The sequence below is a fragment of the Pollachius pollachius genome (genome assembly GCF_949987615.1).
Source record: "Pollachius pollachius genome assembly, chromosome: 7".
Lineage (NCBI taxonomy): Eukaryota > Metazoa > Chordata > Actinopteri > Gadiformes > Gadidae > Pollachius > Pollachius pollachius.
The window spans coordinates 16,802,041-16,825,153 of NC_136940.1; the positions used below are offsets into that span (position 1 = coordinate 16,802,041).

At 43.7% G+C, this 23,113-nt stretch overlaps 2 protein-coding genes across 5 annotated transcripts in view; one reads left to right on the forward strand and one right to left on the reverse strand.

The window, feature by feature from the left end:
* The window catches only part of bcar3 (BCAR3 adaptor protein, NSP family member), a 43,470-nt gene extending 25,748 nt beyond the window's left edge, over nucleotides 1-17,722 (forward strand). For 2 of the 3 annotated variants that reach the window (XM_079740269.1, XM_079740270.1), the window contains 13 exons: nucleotides 5,254-5,385; nucleotides 6,726-6,851; nucleotides 7,002-7,118; nucleotides 7,398-7,633; nucleotides 9,594-9,694; nucleotides 10,151-10,282; nucleotides 10,878-11,066; nucleotides 12,295-12,950; nucleotides 13,199-13,314; nucleotides 13,647-13,818; nucleotides 14,395-14,506; nucleotides 15,153-15,356; nucleotides 15,606-17,722. In XM_079740269.1, the coding sequence (XP_079596395.1) occupies nucleotides 5,254-5,385; nucleotides 6,726-6,851; nucleotides 7,002-7,118; nucleotides 7,398-7,633; nucleotides 9,594-9,694; nucleotides 10,151-10,282; nucleotides 10,878-11,066; nucleotides 12,295-12,950; nucleotides 13,199-13,314; nucleotides 13,647-13,818; nucleotides 14,395-14,506; nucleotides 15,153-15,356; nucleotides 15,606-15,784 (2,472 nt within the window). In that variant the 3' untranslated portion in view covers nucleotides 15,785-17,722. Of the gene's footprint in view, nucleotides 1-4,577; nucleotides 4,821-5,253; nucleotides 5,386-6,725; nucleotides 6,852-7,001; nucleotides 7,119-7,397; nucleotides 7,634-9,593; nucleotides 9,695-10,150; nucleotides 10,283-10,877; nucleotides 11,067-12,294; nucleotides 12,951-13,198; nucleotides 13,315-13,646; nucleotides 13,819-14,394; nucleotides 14,507-15,152; nucleotides 15,357-15,605 lie in introns of those variants that run through there. The other variant, XM_079740271.1, reaches the window with a different exon arrangement.
* A 356-nt stretch (nucleotides 17,723-18,078) lies between these two features.
* fnbp1l (formin binding protein 1-like) overlaps nucleotides 18,079-23,113 on the reverse strand; it is a 36,917-nt gene continuing 31,882 nt past the window's right edge. The window contains exons 15-16 of one of the 2 annotated variants that reach the window (XM_079739517.1): nucleotides 22,906-23,026; nucleotides 18,079-21,121 (exon numbers count right to left, since the gene is read on the reverse strand). In XM_079739517.1, the coding sequence (XP_079595643.1) occupies nucleotides 21,114-21,121; nucleotides 22,906-23,026 (129 nt within the window). In that variant the 3' untranslated portion in view covers nucleotides 18,079-21,113. Of the gene's footprint in view, nucleotides 21,122-21,182; nucleotides 23,027-23,113 lie in introns of those variants that run through there. The other variant, XM_079739516.1, reaches the window with a different exon arrangement.

Genomic DNA, 23,113 nt, shown 5'->3' on the forward strand with positions numbered 1-23,113 from the left:
CCGAGGCGGTGGTCCCTCGGCAGCGGGAAGCGGGCCTCAAGCGGGAGACATTCGCGGCCAACAATCCCTTTCTCCTCCATGTCGTGGTTCATGTTCTTCAGGGAGTCAAAGCCAAAGTTCCTTTTCCCCCAATTCATTCTCAACCATGGCTGAGATAACCCCCACTACGAGTCTCAATGTGGAAATACCAGAGACGAGAGTCCGACGTGTTATGCGCCATAACACCAACAACAGAATGGTTATCCAAATAACAAGGAAGTGTACAACACTTGCGTTACAGTCCTGGAGCTCTATATCCAAATAATATCATATAATGCATAGATATCTATATCACATAATACATATTATCATGGCCAAAAGCTGTGTGCGCCTCCAGACAATATTATGAATCACAAACGACTTTGTCGGGTTCTCCGACGTCTCTGGTTCTTCCACTTCCACATCAATCTGAAGTAGACTGAACCGCGTGCTGCCTGCTGCCGGCTGCCTGCTGCCGGGCGGTGGTGCTTTGCGGCGGTGGTGCCTCGCGGCAACCGGCAGCAGGCAGCATGTCGTAGTTCATACTTCAGGGAGTCAAAGCCAAAGTTCCTTTCCCCCAATTCCTTCTCAACCATGACTGAGATAACCCCAACTACAGTCTCGTTGTGGAAATACAAGAGACGTCAAAGAACCGACATGTCATGCGCCATAACACCAACAGCAAACACTTGCGTTACAGTGTGTGTTATCACACACACACACACACACACACACGTGGCGCTCGCACGGTCGTGTCTCATTGGCGGGCCAATTCTCTGGGCGGGCGAGGCAGAGAAAGGGGATGAGCTTAGATCCTTTATGACGACTTATGGGACCACATTCCAAATCAGCGCGCTTGAGCCTCCGTTTTTTTCAAAGGCGAGCAGAACACCTAGTGCTCGTTTTACACCGAACGCAAGTTTTAGCCACTGGGGGACCATAGGCAGACCAGGGGAACTCATATTTATGTTTAGAAAACCTCATAAAGTGAGATTTTCATGCCATGGGACCTTTAAGCAATAACATTGAACTGTATTTTTTTTTAGGCCTACATACATTTACTATGTTGTTGGTGTTATATGGAGCAATCTTTCATATTTATGAAGTAAACTTATACTTCCATGGTCGGTAAACAATGCGACTGCGATCGCTCAGACCTCGCCCTTATGATGCTACATTGCTAACAATGCTAGAAAACAATGACTATTTCTGCATCCGGTACATCATGAACTAGGGCGTGGCTAGGCTCCCATGATGCGGAAGCAAATCTCTCCTTGATGTTGTCCTGCGACATTGATCAGTTTTCATAGGAATGAATGGGCGCCATTTTGGAATCCGCTGTCCATTCTATAATATGTCCATGACGTACCACCGGTACCACCTAGACGTGTTGCAAAACTACCTGCAAAAAACCCCACAGCTGAGTCTTGCAGGAGCAGATTCGAGCAGTTGTAACGATGGACTTGTGCTCGCTCATTAAAATGCTGAATCAACATAGCGTTCTATATCATTTTATTTGTGAGGAAATCTTTCACAGATGTGCAACTTCTGATGCATTACTTCACATTTGGGTTTACGAATGCACACATTTACGGCATGTTCTCAGATTATGAAACACAGGTGTGCGAATGTGTTTTGCACCAACTGCGCTGCAATGATTGTAGCAAAAGTGTCAATTGCATGACTCTTTGATGTTGTGATGCACAGGATAGGATTTGTGCACCTGTAACACAGACTTGTGAACTCGTAGACCCTATTTAGTGTTTAGAATGGTAGAAAAAATATTTATAGCTTCAAATGTACTGTTACACATTTGTGACTTTAGAGTACACATGCAAAATACATATTTACGACTTCAAATTTACAGTTACACATTTGTGACTTTAGTGTACGCAAACAAAATCTGCAGTTACAGGTGCTATAGACTTTTGCTACAATAATACCTTCAGTTCAATACCTTTAGTTCTTGGGACTGGTCAGATCCAGTCAGAGTTGAGATCCATTACCGTTTGCTTCCCAGTGTGTCTGGCAGGCCTGTGCCCTGGCAGCCTCCCCTGATTAATGGGGAATAATAAGGAGGAGAAAAATGTCATTACTTTGAAAGGTTTAGCTTCACGGTCCAAAAGTAAGAGAAAAATAAACTGATTGAGTTCTGAAAGAGTAAAAGTAGATGGATATGGATGAGAGGAGAAGAGAAGGAAGGAGAGGAGCCAAGAGAATAGGAGAGAACAGGACTTGAGGGGAGAGGAGGAGAAGAGAGAGGAGAGGAGGAAGGTGAGGAGGTGGAAAGGATGGTTGGCTGTAAAAACCACTTGCACATGTGGCTAGCACATGGACTAACCATTATTCATGTTACAGCCACTTTCATGCACACCTTTAGTGACACACCAGCAAGATGAAGGTTGTTTAACATAGTGATCATACAGGTGCTTTATGTGAATGACATCACATTGCAGGGTTAAATTAAGAGGCTAGCTAATTACAGAACATTCCTCTCTCCCTCCTTTCCCTCCTCTCCCATCCCCTTGCCTTCTATTCCATAACACTGTCATTTTTTTCTTTGCTGATTTAAAACCTTGGTTTTAAGGTAGATTTAATCTTCGGAGAAGAGCAGTATTGTGGTGGGTGGGCGGCTCTGAGTATGGACAGCGTTAGTCACTATTGTTATCTAGGAACTCTGTCATTCATGATATTCAATGTCACAAAACATGGTATTTTCTGACACCAGCAGGGCATTTAAGAATATGGGTTCTGATGTTCTCCAGGGCTTTCTGTTCTGTTTCTAAATCAGTCATGCAGCATACTTTTGACTTTGTCTTTGGCCCGGAAAGGTACGCAATCACCATTCCTCCCCGCTGAAGTACCGTCCCATGACATCATTATACTGGCTAATGGTTCTAGTGGAGTGTTCAGTGTTGAGGGTGGGCAACCCTGGCACCTGGCACGCAACCCTTTCAATAGAAACCAGAGCTGATAGATAACCCCTCCCCCCGCCCTGAAAAAAAAACACACACACAACACACACACACACACACACACACACACACACACACGGTTGTTACACTGTCCACCCCTCACTGACCTCTGTGCTGTATGACGATATGACTGCTGGCTGGCAGAACCAATTCCAAGTATCCATCAACAATATAACCTATAGAGGAAATGCTGATGGTCGCCCTGATGTCGTCATGGCAAAGAGCAGTTAAATTCAATTCAAAAGTTCAACGAATGGCGCAGCCACACTGCTGGGGGAATTAATTTTCTTGCGGTGCATCAGCTCAATACAAGACAACATAACAACTGGACAGTAGAGGACGAAATAGAACATATACCCTACGAGTGTATATGTTATACATGGATAGACGTGAGCCAACACAACTGATGTAACTATATGAAGGTCAGTGCATGTTGTATGATTATGATCTGACCTCAATCTCTCCCTATTTTGAAAATATAAAGGAGCGGAGGAAAAGTTTGTTTCCTACGTTGGAATGACCATGTAGGGGTTCAATAAAGGTGAATGCTTAGCTATGGGCCAAACGGCTGCACTATAGCTCATGTGAGGTGCTGGATCAATTGGACATGCATGTGGGGCTCAATGTATCTAGCAGGGCCTCGGTCAGACCACAGCTCAATAGCATTGTGCCAAGCGTCACACACTTAGACGTACACACACATCACTAGTCACAATGTCATCATGTGAAATGTCTGTTTAAAAAACTCAAACCAGCAAAGCAACACAGAGAAGTCAGTCCACAAGGTTGGTTGCATGGACTAATTGAACTAGTGGTGATGTCGCTGGATGACTCCTCCCACCAGAATGTGTTCCACCACACAGTCCATGGAGACGCTGCAACAGGATAGGCTGAGCTTCCTGTCATGCATGGAGACACGGCGCATCAGGGCAGCAGAGGGGTCTAGTATAATGAGTTGTTGTCTAAAAATAACACCAAGGTTAGGGGCTGGGAAGAGGGGGAGACATGGAGAACTATTTAAGAGCGGGAGGGGAGAGGGAGCACAAAAGGAAAGGGGGAAGGATGAATAAAAATATGAAAGCATATCATCATGACACAACCATGGACAATGTTTCCTGTCCCTGTGTAGTCTCATGTCACATGAATCTTAATCACTTTCGCGGGATTTAAGGAGATTACTACTTGATTACTACTTAATGACATACCATGGTTTACCATTAGAATGCATTACATCAAAAAGGGTAACTTCAGTTCAGCCCCGCAGCGACAGTGTGGATCTTCTTGTCTGGTTGTGTGTGTGTGTGTGTGTGTGTGTGTGTGTGTGTGTGTGTGTGTGTGTGTGTGTGTGTGTGTGTGTGTGTTGTGTGAGTGTGAGTGTGTGTGTCTGTGTGGACCTGCCTGCATGCGTCCCTCAGGATAAGGGTGTGTGTAAGGGCAGGTTAGACTGTTGGGTGCGGCCATGACGCTGAATGACATTATACGACACTGAAATGATCACACACACACACACACACACACACACACACACACACACACACGCACGCACACATCAGAGTGTTGAAAGGAGACAGCATGTGAGTGTGAGTGTGTGGTGAAACAGAGCAAGCTAACAGTGTGTGATTGAGAAGGAAAGAGACTTACAGATATGCAGGAAGGAAGTGTGTTAATGTGTTCAAGTGAAAGACAAGGTAGGTGTGTCTGAAAAGATAAGCGAGAGAGAGAGAGGGGGAGAGAGCGCGCGAGAGAGAGAGAGAGAGAGAGAGAGAGAGAGAGAGAGAGAGAGAGAAGGGAAACAAGGGAGCTATGGCGAGACCTGCCAGTTGCAATGTAAGTGTTTTTTCATTTTAACAGCGTGTCCTGTGAGGGTGGCCATTTCTGTGAGGTCGGGCAGGTCGTTCACAGCGTCTGCTTTACCATGTCAGCGAGGTCTGACTGTACTCTGCCACAAACATTCTGCAATATTATTTTTTATTTGTAATGTTCATGTTTACAATATTGTTCAGCTGTCTTATGTTTGATATTCAGACAAACACAAACTCAATATATTCAGGGGATCTAGGAAACAAAAAATAAATAATACATATCATTCAAGAAAATTTCCACCTGTTTTACCGCGATGAGTTTGAAGTTTACGTGTATGTGTATTTAAGTGTGTATTTAAGTGTATGTGTGTTTTCTAAAAATCTTCTTCTCTGTGTGTGCATGTATGTGTGCATGTGTGCTCATGCGTTTGTGTGTTTGTATGTGTGTGTGGGTCCAGTTCTCAAAGGACCAGTTCATCATGGACGGTGGTCCTCCGGAGAAGCTTTGCAGGGAGCTGGAGGAAGAGCTAAAGACGAACAGTGAGGATCCCAGGAGTCATGCCTGGTACCACGGGTCCATCCCCAGACAGGTAGCGTCATCACAGACCCATGGACAAACACCTGGCCTTTGCCTGTCAGCTTACTGCTGTCTGATTGGTTCTAATGCTGGAGAATCCACCCAATAGCAAGATTAGGCTTGTTCACTTTAACCTCTACCTGCGTATAAGCACAGTTTGATTAGTCTTCTGATAACCAAGTGTGTATATATATTACAGCTATTATTATTTGGATTTGGATTTAAATGATCTTATTTGACTTGCCCTCTTATGCTGCTTTAAAATCAGAATTTTCCTACAGGGTTGAATAAGTGTCTCATATCTCTCCTCCGTTAGTCACAGCACGATCAAAACCTCATAATGCTTTATTTACACATAAACACACGCACACACACACACACACACACACACACACACACACACACACACAAGCACACACTCACATGCACCTCTGTGACGTAATCATAGCGTCCCTCCCATTAGGCCACACTGGCTAGAAACAGGTAAAACAAGATCTGACATACACACACACTCACACACACTCACACACTATAGATGGAATGTGTGTGTGTGTGTGTGTGTGTGTTTGTGCGAGCGTGTGCGCGTGTGTGTGTGTGTGTGAGTGTGTATGTGTGTGTGTTTCACTTGAAAGCCAAATGCTATCAGGCTGTACCCAGATATGTAATCCATTTGAATAATTTATTTTCTCTGACTAAGCATAAAAGAAGCAATTTTAATTGTACTAGTCTCCAAACACAGGTTTAATTACATGGTGACATTTTCATTTATTTTCCTATTGCTGCAGAAGCATAAAAAGCGAACGATAAACCAACTGACATGTTTACCTCCCTCATGGGTTGTCGATCACAGAAAAAACAGTTATAAATAAACTAAATGTTGTTGACCTCACGACCACTTGCTTTAAATTTCCATCAGTTTGACATGTAGCCCATAATATATTAATCGATTTGATTAAGTCAAGTCTGATTAGTTTCGTTAACTGACTAGTATTACACATTTATTCATAGGTAATAATAAAAATAATAAAAAAATTGAAATAGCTGGTTGTTGTGTATATGCTTACCATCTAAGCACCAATCACTCTTCCTTAAATGTACAACATTATTTATATGGACAATATATATCTGTGGACTTGGGTCGTAAAAAGTAATATTACTTATTTATTTATCACGCAACAAGAGAAAGAGCTGTGCTTTATGACTCTGCCATTATTTTATTTAAATGCAATGTTATCAGTGTAAACAATGCTGTGTAAGTGTGTGCACAAGTGCGTGCGTGTGTGTGCATGTGTGTATGTGCGTGTGAGCGTGGGCAGGCTTCATCTTTATTTACATGTACCTTCCCATTGTCAGGTGGCAGAGAACCTAGTCCAGCGCGATGGAGATTTCCTGGTCCGTGATTCGCTATCCAGTCCAGGCTGCTACGTTCTGACCAGCCAATGGCGTAATGCCGCTCAGCACTTTAAAATCAACAAAAAGGTAACATTTTGGACCATATATGCGGTACTTTGTGGTCAACGTATTGTTTCAATGTCGATCTTTGTTTTGTTTGTGGTCTTTGAATACAATAAGCAAGAAGCCATTTGCTGCGTTAGCTGCTAACACCAGCCATACCCCCTTGTGTTGCAGGTGGTCATGTTGAACGAGGCCTACTCTAGAGTGCAATACAGTGTTGAGAGGGAGGGCTTTGACAGCGTCCCCGCCCTCATACGATACTATGTGGGCAACAGGAAGCCCGTCTCCCAGGTGGGTGCCATGATACTAAATATTAGCATAGTAGGACTCCTAGAAAAAAATTAACATATTAATACTTGAAACACAATATCTTCATTCTTTTGGCCTATAATTGAGAATCAAGGGAGAGTCATGAGACCAGCCGGTTCAGCTACGTTTAGGCTCTTCAGTAGAACACCTTTTAGAGAACACAACTTGCTTGGTTCAGCGTTTCAACTTGACAATATAATGTTTGTCATGGAGAAATTCTTAATTCAGTCATTATGTCTTTCATTGCACATTTATATGCAGGTGGTGGGAGCCATTGTCTTCCAACCAATCAACAGAGGGCTGCCACTGCGCTGCCTGGAAGAGAAGTACGGATTGACCAACAACCCGCGGGAGGCGAGGCTCACCCTGCCTGAGAAGCGGAGTCAGAAGCGCTTAAGCCTCAACATCACCAATGGGCAAGCGCAAGACCACGTGCATGGCGTGCACGACAACTCACACACACAGAGCAATGGCATGGGTCGAGGGAACCAGCTCAGGTCAGTGTACACACCCACACACATACACACAAACACACACACACAGACACACACTGGCCTTTTATTGCTAGCTGCAACACAACACAGCAATAAAAGCTCAGCACACAAGCAGGAAGACAGACATAAACACACACACACAGATGCACACACATTCTAAAACACACACTGCAGGGCAAGATCTACCCCCTTTGCTACTCTTTAATTTATCCGAGTGCTACAAAGCTACTTAGATTTTATCATCGAGACAGTTGGAGTCATTTTCCGTAGTTCATTGCTTATTTAACAATTGTGGTAGAAAATAATGAAGGTTTAAAAGGATATTTGCCAAATATTAGGATATATTAGTGGAGAGAAATGTACCACTAGGGGGGGGAGGACAGGCGCCAAACCTGTTCCATTGTTATTCAACACAACTCAGAGAGTTCAGAGTTGACCGGCAAACACTCACATAAGACGTCCCTCTGTATTCAATGACATTAGTCTATCTCTCAGTTCACTTAGATACAAGTATAAGTAAGGTTAACTTAAAGTATGAATCATACAAGAATATAAGGCAAATATATTTACAATGGAGCCAAATGTTAAACACTTGATATTAGCTGGCTTTCCTTGGTCAACAAGTACTTGCATTCTGAGGGACATTTACATGTGTTCCTCATTACGTATAAGTGGCCCCTCAAAGATGGCTGGCTCACGTCACGGTGAGAGGAAACGCCCTCCCATAGTTTCTCGACTGGTTTTAAAATGTAAATTCTGTAGGCTCCAAATTAGTGTTAAGTAAGACACTATCAGCTTAAGGATTATGGCTGTATATGCCACAGACAAATAAAGTGGCATTGTTAACTATTACAACTGCATATTTTACTGTTTAAATTAATATTGCTTTCACATGGCTCATCTCTTAAACCCATGTGGTAAGTCATGGGGATTTAAGATCAGGTTAATAAACAAGGCGATGAATGGATTTTTAATGGAAGACCTCACTTCATATAACTAATGTATAATATGTAAACCTTTTGTACGTAACGCTTGTATTACTATATGAAATGTATCTTGGATATATCGTGGGCGTGAACGTCCGTAGTTTAGAGCATTGTGATTGGCCAAGGACATCTTAGGGGAGGTAACACAACTAGGATATAACGCAGGACTCCGAGATTGTTCGGAAGTTCTTTGCAAACCAACTCAGGTAATTGTGTTACTCTCTGCGGTTACAATAAAGCCCTGATCATTCAAACCTAGTCCTTCTCGACCTCCTGTAAATAGACCGTGGCTATTTTCCACGACACAATACGCAGCCATTTGTTTCTCCATGGAGACAAACTGAGACTTTTGTTACTTTACCACACAACGTAATGTGCAGTGTTTTATCTCTCGCTTTCTAAAGTGGACAGCAATAAAGAAAGATGTGTTCTCCATATTCTCTCACTGTCTCAAACTCCACCTTTAAAATGTTCTAACTCTCTTTCTCACACACACACACACACACACACACACACACACACCCCCCCCCCCCCCCCCCCCCCCCCACACACACACACACACACACACACACGCACACACATAAAAGTCATACTGAAAGGGGAAGCATTTTTCAGGGGTTTGGAGGAAGAGGAGGGAAGAAAGGGGCTAAAAAAGGTCACAGAAGGAGAAGGACAATGAAGGAGAACGCAGTAGTTTACTTTCTCTTGTTATGTTCCCACCTTGGTGGCCTCAATATTGAACAAGAGACAAAGGGGATTTCCTCTTGGTTGTCCCTTTTCCGCACTGGTTCTTGGACCTTTTTCATCTGAAAATGTCCTTTACGTGTGTGCTTTTTTAGCCTTTTAAACATTGGTTTAAAGGCTATGGAAATAACCATGAATTGAAAACTCATTCGACATTATTCCTATTCTCCTAGTATGAATGATACCATTACCATTTACTAATTTCGGTTGGTTTGTACTGTGATTTTACTCAGGTTGAAGGACAGGTGTGGCAGCCAACCAGCGAGCCTCAACCAGGTTCAGGAGCGCCGAGGCCCCCTCAAAACCCACCAATCAGAAAGCTTCCTGCCACTTGGTAGGTACTAGTCATCTCTCACCCAACTGCATGATACCCATATGTTGTGTTTGTATGTCTTTATTTGCTTTGAACACTTGCAGGTTATAAAACTTTTCTTTCTGGTCCAGATATGTATACAATTAAGCCTTCGTAAACTGTACAAAATACGTTTAAATGCTTTAAAGAAAATCCACACAAAAACATCTCAAACCCTATCTTGCATTTTTTGTGTCACAAAAAATAAAGGCCAGGTTGAAATGATATGCATTAACAGCTTAAAATGTTCGATTATTCTAGCAATATAATTAAGCAACGATGTATCCGGCATATAAAAAAAGGCTATAAACTGTTATCACTGCAGCTCGTTATCTTGTGCGTTCTTGGTGGAATACCCGTTCATTATCTACATCCTTTTACCCATTCTCTTTCTATTCCCTCCTCCACCTCTCTCTTCCACCCACGTCCTGCTCGCAGGTTGCAGACCTCCGGCCCCACCCTCAGACCCACTCCTTGCCAGCTCCAACTCCAAGATACCAGTCTTCCGGACGGGCAGCGAACCGGTCCTGAGCCCCTCTGTGCAGCGGAAAACCGCAGAACCTCTGGCAGGTGAGTGACCACAATGCAAAAGACAACGTTATTTTCTGCTACCGCTTGAAAGTGAATGTTATCAATGGGTTTCTCTGCGGTGAGACGTGAGATGTGAGTTGTGATAATCCGCACACAAGCCCAATAGATGCTTGCTTATGTATGCTATTGAACTCTGACTGGGAAATGTTGACCGGGAAATGCTTAGCTATCCACCGTCTCAATCTGATGTTCGTTCTATTCTTTCATTCGTTATATTGAAGGGGTCACATGTTATGTTTTATACTGCTACATGACTTATGGCTTTTGGGTTGGTTTAGTGTGTGACAATAACAATAAGGTTGCACCAGATCCTATAATACTAAACAACGTCACTGGAAGCCTGGACTGCCAAGGAACAAACTGGTGGCCTGGGGACAAAGAGAATGGAGAAGGAGTGGGGCAGTAACCAAGTCAGGACCACGCCTGACTGCTGTTCTCATAGCACATTGGATGTGTCCATCCTTATGACTGATCATGTCCTTTTATACCAATTCAATATTTGTGTGCCTATATTGTGCCATTCAGCTATGCGCCATTAGGCTCATGCATGTCCCTTTGTGATCTGTGTCTGCAGGCAAGACCATCCGGGGCTCGGACAGCCAGTTGTGCCCCAGACCACCGCCAAAGCCCAGCAAGGTCCCCTCTCTGAGGCAGGCTTGGGGCCCCTGCCTTCTGCCCCCAGCTGGACTCTCCCCCAGCACCCCCAGGGAACCTTCTCCTGGCCTCTCTAGTGTCGCAGCAGCACCCCCTCTGGAGGCGACATGTACGTACAGCCCTAGAGACCGCCAGAGATTTTTTTTTCATCTCTGGAATAAATTCATTTTAAAAGTTAGTTCAGGTCTCCTGGCGTAGTTATTGAGGGTAAAAGTTAAGAACAATTGTTTTAGTATTGTTAACTATTGGGAGCAATATCCTGTTGTTTGTTTGTGTTGTTGTGTGGCTTCAATCGCTACAATAGGGATCAGAAAAGGTTTTGCAATTTCATCTTTGAATCGTTTTCTTTTGCAATTGGAAGGAGTAACCTTGCTGACAGCAACGTGATTCAATCAGAGAAACGCTCCAAGCCTTGTAACCTCTACCTAACCATTGTCCTGACCTGACAGGCCTTGTGACTTCTATCTAACCACTGTCCTGACCTGACAGGCCTTGTGACTTCTACCTAACCACTGTCCTGACCTTACAGGTCTTAGGACCTCTGCCTAACAACTGTCCCGACCGTACAGGCCTTGTGACCTCTATCTCACCACTGTTTTGACCTTACAGGCCTTGTGACCTCTACCTCAGAACTGTCCTGACCTGACAGGCCTTGTGACCTCTACCTAACCACTGTCCCGACCTTACAGGCATTGTGACCTCTACCTCACCACTGTCCCGGCCTTACAGGTCTTGTGAACTCTAGCTAACTACTGTCCGGACCTTATAGGCCTTGTGACCTCTAGCTAACCACTGTCCTGACCTTACAGGCCTTTTGACCTCTATCTAAAGATACGGCCACACTGAACGCGTTAAGTGCGTTAGAGGCGTAGAAAATCAGCATTTTTGCATAGGGAACCATTGGTTTAGGCGCGTAGATGCGTTAAACGCACTAAAGCAGCGCGTTAGACGCATTTTACGCAACTAAATACCACGGCCAACGCTCTTACGCGCCCAACGCACCTACGCGCGGAGTTCAAAAAATGTAACTTTTCACGCTTGTACGCGTGACGCTTAGCCGCGATAGCCATTCAGCGTTGAGCTTGACCCGACATCACTGGCAGAGAGACGGAGGACAGGTGCTCCGCAGCTCCGCAAAGCTCCGCAGCTGATATGGAGTAGGCGCATAAGGTGCGTTTGGCGCATTGAACCATTTTTGTGACACACAATGATCAAGCTTAGGTGCCTTACGCGTGGGCAGGCTTAGGTGCCTCAAGGTTAGGTGCCTTACGCGCGTAATCCTACGCGCGTAACGCGTTCAGTGTGGCCGTACCTTTATTCCTGTCTCTGCCCTACAGGCTCCAAGGTACCACCTGTGCCCCCAGTCAAGCCCCTCAAGCTACAGTCCAGGCTGTACCTCAAAGCGCATGACCCCCAGGACCCCCCCTCCGCCGGGGTGAGGGCGGAGACAGGATCGACCGAGCGACCCGACGACTCTCCGCGATGGGAGGGGCTAGTGCCATCTGACCTCGCTCATGGGGCTCACTACAGCTACATGGAGCGGCTAAGGCAGGAGGGCGACGGGACGACGGCGGGGGGAGAAGGAGGAGATGGAGGAGAAGGGGAGGACTGTGGCAGCGAGGGGGGGCTGGCGGGGCCGGGGAGGTGCATGGACAGGAGCTCCTACCACAACGCCATCGCGGCGCTTGAGAGCACCAGCGAAGAGGATGACGAGGGGAGGGGCAAGGGCCGAGGGGAGGGTCTGGCATGCACAGGCGACGGCAGTGAAGAGGAGGGGAGCGGGAGGAAGAGGAGGAGGGCCAGAGGGAAGGGTGGCTTTCAGCGCCCCCTGGTGGAGACAGCGTCCACGTTCCGACCATCTGAGTTCTGCTCCCGCCTGCTGCCAGCGGAGAACAAGCCCCTGGAGATGGCGGTGCTGAGGAGGTCCAAGGAGCTGGTGCTCAGACATGACCACCGCAGCATCGCCCGTCACATGCTGGCGGCCGACTGCCAGGTAGGCACGGGCACACACACACACACGTACACATGTGCATGCATATGCAGAAACACAACCCCAGGAGCACAAACACACATATACACACACACTCACATACACACACACAGTATTTTGTCTGATTTAATGTGTTTTGTAATGAATAACAATTATGGTTGTTGAACATTCATGGCTGCTCCTACCTTCAATTCAACGCAGGTTGCACTTACCTTGTTGTAAACTGTTGAACAACGTGTGCGTTGTCACAGGTTGCTCGGATACTGGACGTGTCGTCAGAGGTTGAAGGCCAAATGGGCGTGGCCTCAGGTCTGGAACTGGTGACCCTGCCACATGGTCAGCAGCTGAGGCTGGACCTGATGGAGAGGTAACCATCGGGACGCCTCTTATACACATTGCCTGAACCCACAAGCTCTCCTTAAGGCGAAAAATATGTATTGTAACAAAGCTCAGTCATTTGAACTCTTTAATGTCACCTTGACTCTATAAAGCTTGGGTAGCTTAAGTTTTAGTCGTGAATTGGATCACAATCACAAACAAAAAGAAGAAATTCTTTGGATAACAAAACCCTTAAACATCTTATGCTGTAAGTAATGTATTGGTACAGTTTCATTCTAGTATAAATCTGGACAAAAAAATAAAATTAAAAAAACGTAAGATAAGATGTGAATATGGACTCAAATTGCCCTCCTTTGCCAGACACCATACTTTGGCAATTGGCGTGGCCGTGGATATTCTGGGATGTACGGGCAGCGTTGAGGAGCGGGCGTCCACTCTGAACCGCATCATCCAGGTGTCCCTGGAGCTGAAGGACTCGGTAGGAGACCTGTACGCCTTCACTGCCTTGATGAAGGCCCTGGATCTGCCCCAGGTGAGCAGACACAGCATCTCTCTCTCTCTCTCTCTCTCTCTCCCTCTTCCCAAATCTCAAATGGGATATAATGTCAAGGTAAGTGTAAGTTGGTGGAGTTAAGTGGAGTTGTACATTGCTTTAACAGTGCATTATGATTATTAAGAAGTATACTATATAGGGAACTAAATTCGAACACTTCAATTTCAGACAACACTACCAAATGAGGACGCCCTCATTTTTTTTAAAGGCAACTAAACTGCATTATATTGTACACAATTGAATTGACCCTGGATAGACCAGACCCGACGCACACTCTGAATATATAGTGTGTATAGTAAAATAAAGCGTGCTTAGAATATAAATATGAAAACATAGCATTTGTTTCAGCTGTGTTATTTATATCGTACTTAGTATTCCAGTTGTTCTAGTGGATGTATTGGAGTGGTCTGGGTTTTATGGTAATTGTGCAAGCCTGGGAGAAGCCAAAGCAAACATCATCAATCTGATGAACATTAATGTACTTCTCCACCCGGACCTGGTGGATACCAAACATACACTCACGCCTTGGTCTGTGTGTTTTGTACGTGGTCTCAGATCAGCCGCTTGGAGCACACATGGACCGCTCTGAGGAGGAGCTACACGCAGACCGCCATCACCTACGAGAAGAGCCTCAAACCATTCTACCAGAGCCTCTACGAGGGCACAGGTACCTGTTCAGGCCACTTCCTGCTTGTTAGGCGCCCACTTTGTGAGAGTGCTTCGCGGAGTGAGACAGCCGTCACGTGACTGCGTAAAACGGTGAAGTTGGGCCTGTTTACTATGGGGAGTGACGTTAAAGTCGCTATGCCAATCCTTCGCAGATTATTACTATTTTCTTAAACTGATTAAAGGAAAAGCAACACTACCTCTAAGCCAACTCCTGTCGGCTGAGGACAAGCCCCTGGAATTGGCGGTGATGATCTCCCACTATAGTAAATAAATATAAATTTGGTAGACTATATGCCCTTCTTTCGCTGTTTGGCACATGCAGGTCTTACTTTCTACAGTCTGATTTGCGGGTAATGTAGCCAGAATATTTGATCGACGTTACCTGATGGTTACACAAAATGAACAATGACCAAGGTAACTCATGCAACAGCATGGGTTTAACCCACAGAGGGAATTGAGTCTGTATTATATACACCCGGTCAGAACTTTGAAAAACGTTGTTTTTCAAAAGTTCTCGACTTGTTCAAGTCGAGATATGGCTCAGGATCTTTCTATATCACGACTGTGTAATCAACTACAAAAAAAATGGGTAATTTCATGGTTTGGTTCTCCTTCAAATAAAACAACCTTATGGCCTAATGCAGCCTCCCTGCCGCCGGTGGTGAGCGTGCCCGTCCTCCTGCCCCTCCTCACCCTGATGGAGCGTCCCGCCGTCTCCCCCGACGGGCTGGAGCTCTGGGAGACCAGTGACCAGGGCTGTGACATCATGCTGCGCCACCTGGAGGCCGCACGGGGCATGGCGCACCACGCGCACAGATACACGCAACACGCACTGAGGGCACTGGAAGGTACACACATATGGTCCCATGCAGACACACACACACATGAACACAGACACACAAGCGCAAACACAGACAGACACAAATGCAAATACACACACAATTAATTAATACGGTGAGATAACAACTTGGACAAGTAATTACCCCTCACCATTAAAACCTTGTTTTGTGTGTGTGTATGTGTGTGTGTGTGTGTGTGTGTGTGTGTGTGTGTGTGTGTGTGTGTGTGTGTGTGTGTGTGTGTGTGTGTTCTTTTAGGGTTCCAGTGCGACGAGGACCTTCTCGAAGTGTTCAAGACAGACTTTCAGCAACGGTTGCTATGGGGAAGTCGGGGTGCCACTGTGAACCAATCAGATCGCTACAGCAAGTTCACTCTCATCCTCACTGCATTGTCAAGGAAACTGGAGCCACCGCCCACAACACACACACAGATCTGAGAAGTGGGAAATGAAGTTATAAGCGGAAACATACACACACACACTTTGTATTATGTTTGTAAATGTACTATCACTAGCACTTTGGAAATATTAAAGCATCAATTTTTGAAGTTTTATTAATGACACAAAGTTACAGAGTGAAGCGTATTTTTTAGCTAGCAGGTTTAGCTTGAACGCTTGCTATCACCATGTACATTGGACCCTTGGAGAAAAAGGTTCCATCGGCTCCCCCAGTTGACTTTGACGGAAGCATCATCACTATCACCACTAGTCCCATGGTTGAGTCCACACATCGCAGTAAATATCGTTTATTGAATATTGTTTCTTGACAGGTTAAAGGTAAAGTACCTCAAAAGTAATGAAGGTGTCGTAATGATACATATAAGAGGTATGTATGATTATGTATATAGTAGAAGGCTTATGCAAGGTATGTAGGTGTGCATGTATGTATGTATTAGTATGTGTATTTGTTTGTATGTATGTATGTATGTCTGTATACATTTGGTCGATCACTGCTAATGTGTTGAGATTTACTTACTGTTGTAATATGATAAAATACAGTATGGATGGAGACTCCGGTTCTCTTCAGTATTGCCAGGCGATACACACTCACTGATGACTTGGCTATGTACCGTTTAGTCTTTTATTTTAGTTGTTTTCTTACATGTGAGTTAAATTAACTCAAAATTGTTGGCTAATTTAAAATAAACTATGTAATTATATATATTTAATGACTGAGGTACCGGTTAAAAGCTAAATTCAATGACAAATGACAACAGAGTTTGTTACATTGAAGATATATATATATATTATCATTATATCTTTGTTTTAGAGCTTCAAAGAACCAATATTTTAATTGCTGATTAGTTAATTGATTATCTTAAACATTCATAATTGAGTCTTTACAATGTCGGTAAATGCTCGTCCCAAGAGTTGTCTTAAATTAGCTTTATCTGATAAGCCGCTAAGAGAAAGTATTTTACAATTTTAAAGAGGAAAGCAACTAAATATTTACATTTCTAAAGCTAGAAGCTATAGCTCATCAATACATTTTCTGTTGCTACAAAATAATATTTAATTGATTTAGTATTAACATCACAAAGTTTCAATTAGGTTTTGAGGCCTTCGTCTGAATCTCATTTGAGACTCAAAAGTTCTCTTTGTGTCCCACAAATCAGACTTTAGATTACTGAACTAATAGAATATTTTTATATTTTTACTTATCTAAATCTGATCACTTTCTTTCACCTCATTTTTGTTTCAACAAATCATCTTGCTGGAAGCTTGGATTTGTAAGCGTGTGATAGGCTATTAACAGTGACACAAACTCAGCCACCACTGGTTAACACCAAGAAAGTGTCTGTGAAGGATTCAAATCAATACCATGTAGACTGACCACTTAAATAATACACTAATTAAGATCCCCTTCTTTAAAAGTGTGTTATTCTACCTTTGCAAGTGCAAATGTTCAAAATACTCCAAGGATTTATTCATTGTCGCAATGCAATTATGCAATAACCCTAACATTATCAGGTTTTCTAACCATCATGCCATTGGGTGTCCATTTAAACTGTGGCAGAAAACACACATTGGGCTGGGTTATATTTAAAAAGGCAATAGTTTTAAAAAGGAAACATTTTCCTCTATTACATGAATGAATATGTTGGATGGAAATGAGACCATGTATACAGTGAATGTGTTTGTTCTGACTAACTTGTGTGAGTCTGTTACACACATGTGCAATAGACGAAAGGTGTACATTTTTTATGCATGTGTATACTAGACTGTAATATATTTTTCTCGAAGTTATTTACTGTAAAGAAATAAAAGGATTATGGATTTTAATCTTTCTATTGAGTACTACAATAGCAAGTGATTTAATAGAGAATGTTACTGATCTGTGAAATAATCTGTGCATGTTTAACCTTTATTAAAACAAAGTGCAAAGAGAAATAACTCTGATTATTCACATCTCTGATTACGTTTCAAATGGCTTTAAATAACCAGTTGTTTCAGTTGTAAGCAACATCACCCCGACGTTGATAAGCGCTCCAAGACACCTCTGAAGACAAAGTGAAATAGGTCTAATCCCTATTAAATATTCAAACTCACAAATAGTATGTCTTTGTTTTAACCAACTTGTAGTCAAACACGGCGAGATGGTTAGAAGATAAACAGGCTCTCACAACAGCACAGGTAGGTTTTTATTATACTTTTTAAATTTCAGAAATTATCGCTAGTCAGTTAGTTATGTAGCCTATAAGTGTGTGGTTTTCTGGCGTAGGGCGTCTGTGTTGAATAAATGAATAGACAACTTTACATGTTTATTTATTTGGAACAATATATTGGAAGCTGGATATGGGAAAGGGTTAGGGGTGTAGTCGGTTCGTAAAAAAAACGTGACAATATTCAAAGTAATACGATGTGCTCAACAATATGAAACGTGAAGTACTGCAATGGGTTATTACAACAAACACGGTAAAAACAACACTAAGATTAGATGGATATTACAAGTTGTCAAATCAGCACCTATCACCTCCATGATTGTTTCTAATTCAATGTGATTGACTGCCTTATTTCTGGGTTGGGACAATAATTTCCTTATAATGCAAAACCAAAATAATTACATTACGGCATGTGAAAAGGCATAAGCAGTTGTATTACCTTCACCAAGACGTACATAGTTCGAAATGTTTGGACATTCCTGGTTTACCAAGGAAAATGCCCATTAATTTGTAATTATATATACACTAAACAAATAAAACTTACATCATTGGTTCAAAACCAATTATAAAAAAGGGGTTCATATTCAGAATTATACCCTAGAGCACAATGGCTCTGCATATTTTTCTTTAAATGTACAGTGAAAATGTAATACATTTTTGTTGTGTGATGTTTTAGTAGCTTGTGTCGCATTAACGTCCCAAAAATTGTAGAATTGGTGCCGTTGATATTTTGGTCTTTGAACAAAGATCAAAAGAGAAATAATAGGTTAGATTCAATCCTTGTCTTAGAAAGGAGGAGCTGAAAACGATCCTCTCATGACCATTGGACAATAGATGTTTGAACAGCCACAAGACCAAACCAGCCATTAAAATAATACATTATTGTTGGTGCAGCAGGGTATGTTTGGGAACAGAATTCATCTGTAAAAATTCCCCCTCCATGCAGGAACCGGTAGATTTTGCCTCCATACAAATGTTGCACCCTCAACAGTAGTCCTACTGAACCAGGCCCCTGCAGGAAGCCCTTCAATCACTTTGGTGACAAATGGGAGCAATAAAATCATTAGGCTGCAATGTCATTGTCGGTGTCAATAGAAAAACACATATTTTGTACATTTCACAGCTTCAAATTAAAACCACAGGTTGAAAGTAAGGCAGGGTCGTTGCGCTTTTCATCCGAGAAGACGGTACAGCGTGTAACGAGCCCAACTGTGTGACTCTGTACTGAGATAGCGGTGACAGCGAATCAACAGCAGGAGAACAGGAAACCAAGGCCGCGAGTGAGTAGACAGTAGACTTTGGTTCCTAAGAAGTCACTGAAAGAATTGACAACATCCAAGATGGGAGAACAATCATGTGGTAGACGCTGAGGAGTTCATGCAAATGGAGAAGAATTTCGCTTATAGAGTTACAAAAAAAGAGTATAAAACTGTAAATTAGAAAGTTAAGTCATAGTGGTCCTTTGCGATCGTCGCACCACACTCAGCAGAGATTCACTCTCATTCATCCATACATTCACTCGTCCATTAAAATTAACAACACTCATTTACTCCTTTCCAAATGCTTAAGAATTGTGGGACAAAGTGCATCGCTTCAAATCAAACCTTGTTCTCTCCTAGTCAGAGTGGCAGTCTGTTTGTAGGGGCAGACCGCCTGTAAAACAATCCATGATATAAACAATGTTGAACTATATACGTTACAAAAAATAACAATCACAATTGAAAGACATTCATTCCAGCAATACAGAATGATGGTAATATGTACAAAACATTTCAAAGTATTGGTGGTGGTTTGGGGGATAAAAACTAGCATGAATGCATGAGTATACATACCCCACAGAAGCAAACACACACACACACGTTCTGTGTACGAGGGCGTGTTTGTGTGTGTGTGAAGGGTAAGCTAAGCTGTTGATGGGGTCATGTGTGGGAATGTGATGGACATAGGGAATATAAACTGGGCGGAGTGGGAGAAAGAGCGTGTGTGGAGGCGCTGATGGGGTTTACAGAGACTCAACCAGTAAGTCCATAAGGTCACACTTTGAGGTGGTGTTTAAAGACGCTGCGACAAGTCCACGGAAGTCCGGCTCTGTTGATTGTTTCTTAGGGGCAGTGAGAGAAAGAAGGGGGTGGCCGTGCTGGTCGTTCTGTAGTGTTGTTCACATCGGTGTCTCTGTGGGCCTTGCTGAAGCTGGTAGTGGTGCCGGTGTATAGGGAGGGAAATTTAATAGTAAAAGGGGTCCCCCTGCTTCTCAACCAATGAAAGTGTGAAAGTACCCACCAAAGTAGAGAGGGCTACCGTTTGAATAGAAACACAGTTGATTGGATAGTTCACCAATGGACACCGCAGCAAGAGCACACACACAATGACCTTAACAGAATCTGTGTGTGTGTGAGTGTGTAACGAGGCAGGCCTGAGAAGCAGAGTTGCTCAGACAGGGAGGTGAGGCAGATATCGTTAACAGAGCACAAATGGATAGGCAGGCGTGTCTCTAGTCTGGTGTTGGTACCATGATTAGATCAAAGCATATTTATCTCTCTGGCAACCTGGGAGGCATGATGTATTGTGCATTTCTGACTCGGTATGAGTAAAGAGCATCTTAAACTGCATCGGAAAAAACAGGTTATTCCAAGCAAATTTTGAGAATTTGAAATAATTACGTTAAGGACGTTTTCTGCCAAAAGACAAATACATGTTCTCTCCACTAGGGGGCACAGTGGACCAGTGGCTTGAAGCCAGACTTCGTGCTGCCGTGGCTTCCCTTCACAAATAGTAGAGTTGCACATCATGCAGGGGAGATGGCATAGGTAACCTCACTGGCAGAGCTGGAGCCATCAGAGCCCTTCAAGGTTTTAATGACGAAACACAGAACCCAGTTTAAGCTGCATCTCCCAGAATGCTTTGCTGCTCAGATATGTGTGATGATGCATGCAGACGTGCAACATGCCTTATAGCCTCTCTCTCATTATCATTTCATCCCATACTAGCTTTCCATCAACAACCCCTGGCCATACCCCTCTCCCCCCGTTGGTCTTGGTCACCCCACCACCAATCAGCATGATCCCTCCACCAGCCAATCAAATCATCCGGCAACCCTGCAGCCCTCAGGAACCTGCAGTGCACATGAAGAAAGAGCAAGTTACTTACACACCCCCCCCCACACACAAACACACACACACACACACACACACACACACACACACGCAAAAAAACACAGCCAGTCAATATGAAATCTGCATATTTACTTTAGCGCAACGATACACAACATGATTAGTAATTTCTTTTGCAGAGCATATTAAGAGCATTCCGTAGTAGTGCTGGGAGAACAGAACTAGAAAAGGTCCATAAAAGTTTCCCCATCGGGCAAACTTTCTTTATACAAAGTATAAAAATAAAAGCGTCCTGGCCCAGGATACAGCCCACATTCGGGGATCTGTCAGTGTATTAGTACTCCTGGCTAAAAAACAGTATCTCAAACCAACAGTTATCATGCCACAGCTGACTCTTCGTCAGTGCTTTCTATTCTAGTAGCTGATCTATATCTCATGGAAGGAAGAGTCTTCAACATGGAATGACACATGGATGAAACATTTTCCTAAATAAGTCCAGAGCTTCCTGTTCATAACGATCGCATTGTGAAACCACTGCAATGAGGGACCAAGTGGAATCTTATCGTGTCCTCCAGCAGAAGGTTGGACTACCAACCCATGACTGATCTGCATGCCGTTAAGACGGCAAATGTAGATGTTTGGACAGAGTGTGCCTGCAGCCATGCGGAGAGAGGCAGCAGATTGCACTTATTGTAAGTCGCTTTGGATAAAAGCGTCTGATAAATGCCCTAAATGTAAATGTAATTGCAGATCATCGAATACATCGACAAATTGGGGGAAAACAATAGTATCATCCTTGATGGACGTGTATGACATGAGTGAGCACGGATTACAGCGGACGTAAGACACGCACACACACGTATTAGAGATTGTAAGACAGATGGGTACAGCAGACGGGAGATGAATACAGCAGGAACATGTGGACATGTTGTTGCAACACTATCTCAAATTTACACGCATTAAAAAATAATTAAAACAAAGGATAACAGTGTGCTGAGGTGATACATACATGATGCATATATTTACACAGGAGAGTAACTGTGCGCTCACACCAAACTCGAAGGCGCGGTGCGAATACATACAGAGTCAGGCTTGAATGGTATTGCTCATTCGGCTCACTCCCTCAAGCACAATATTCACTTCGCTTTTGGTGTGAACGCACCTTAAGAACATGGAGTTGCGGTCGGCTAAAATAGTGATGGAAAGCTTTGTTGAGACTGAATATGGAACACACACAAACACACACACTCCAACACAGAGATTAAACAAATAAAATAATTTGATAAATTGACATTACTTCCAAATATAAACACAACTCAAAAAATTAAAACAAGACAAATCCTCAGGAACATTAAATAAAATCTAATTTGCTTTGATCGTCAGGAAGTGGTTTGAGTCTCAACATGCAGCCAGGCATAGAGAAAAAGAAAAAAATCAACTAAATGTCTCTTTGCCAGCATAAAACGCATACAACACATTTCAAATGGTCAGACAAACACCATTAAAACCCCTCCCTCTCCCCACCTGCCCGCTTGTCCGTGCACGAGCACATGCTGGCAACACATTCCACGAATACTGTTGGGGGTGTGGGGGGATGAGATGAGAGGAAAGAAAGAAGGTAGAGGAGGAGACGGGTAGGGGGAGGAGTCCACGCAGGCATTTGGACTCTGGTTTACTGAGACAATGAGGTTACAGAGAGGGAGGGAGATGGAGAAGGGATGCATGGATGCAGGGGACTGGCTGCAGTGCAGGGGTGGGACGGCCGATCAGATGTAGGTGACGGCACCTTTGCTGGCCTTCTCCATGGTGATCTCCACGTACGAGGTGGGCACGTAGCCCTCCTCACCGCCCTGCTTCCTGGCCCGCGTCCAGCCGTCGCCCTTGTCCTCCTCGATTATGTACAGCACCTGGAGCCAATCAGATGAGAGATATAGAGGGGGAGGGAGGGACACCGGCTCTTATTAAATCACGTGACGGCACAAAATAAAAGTATT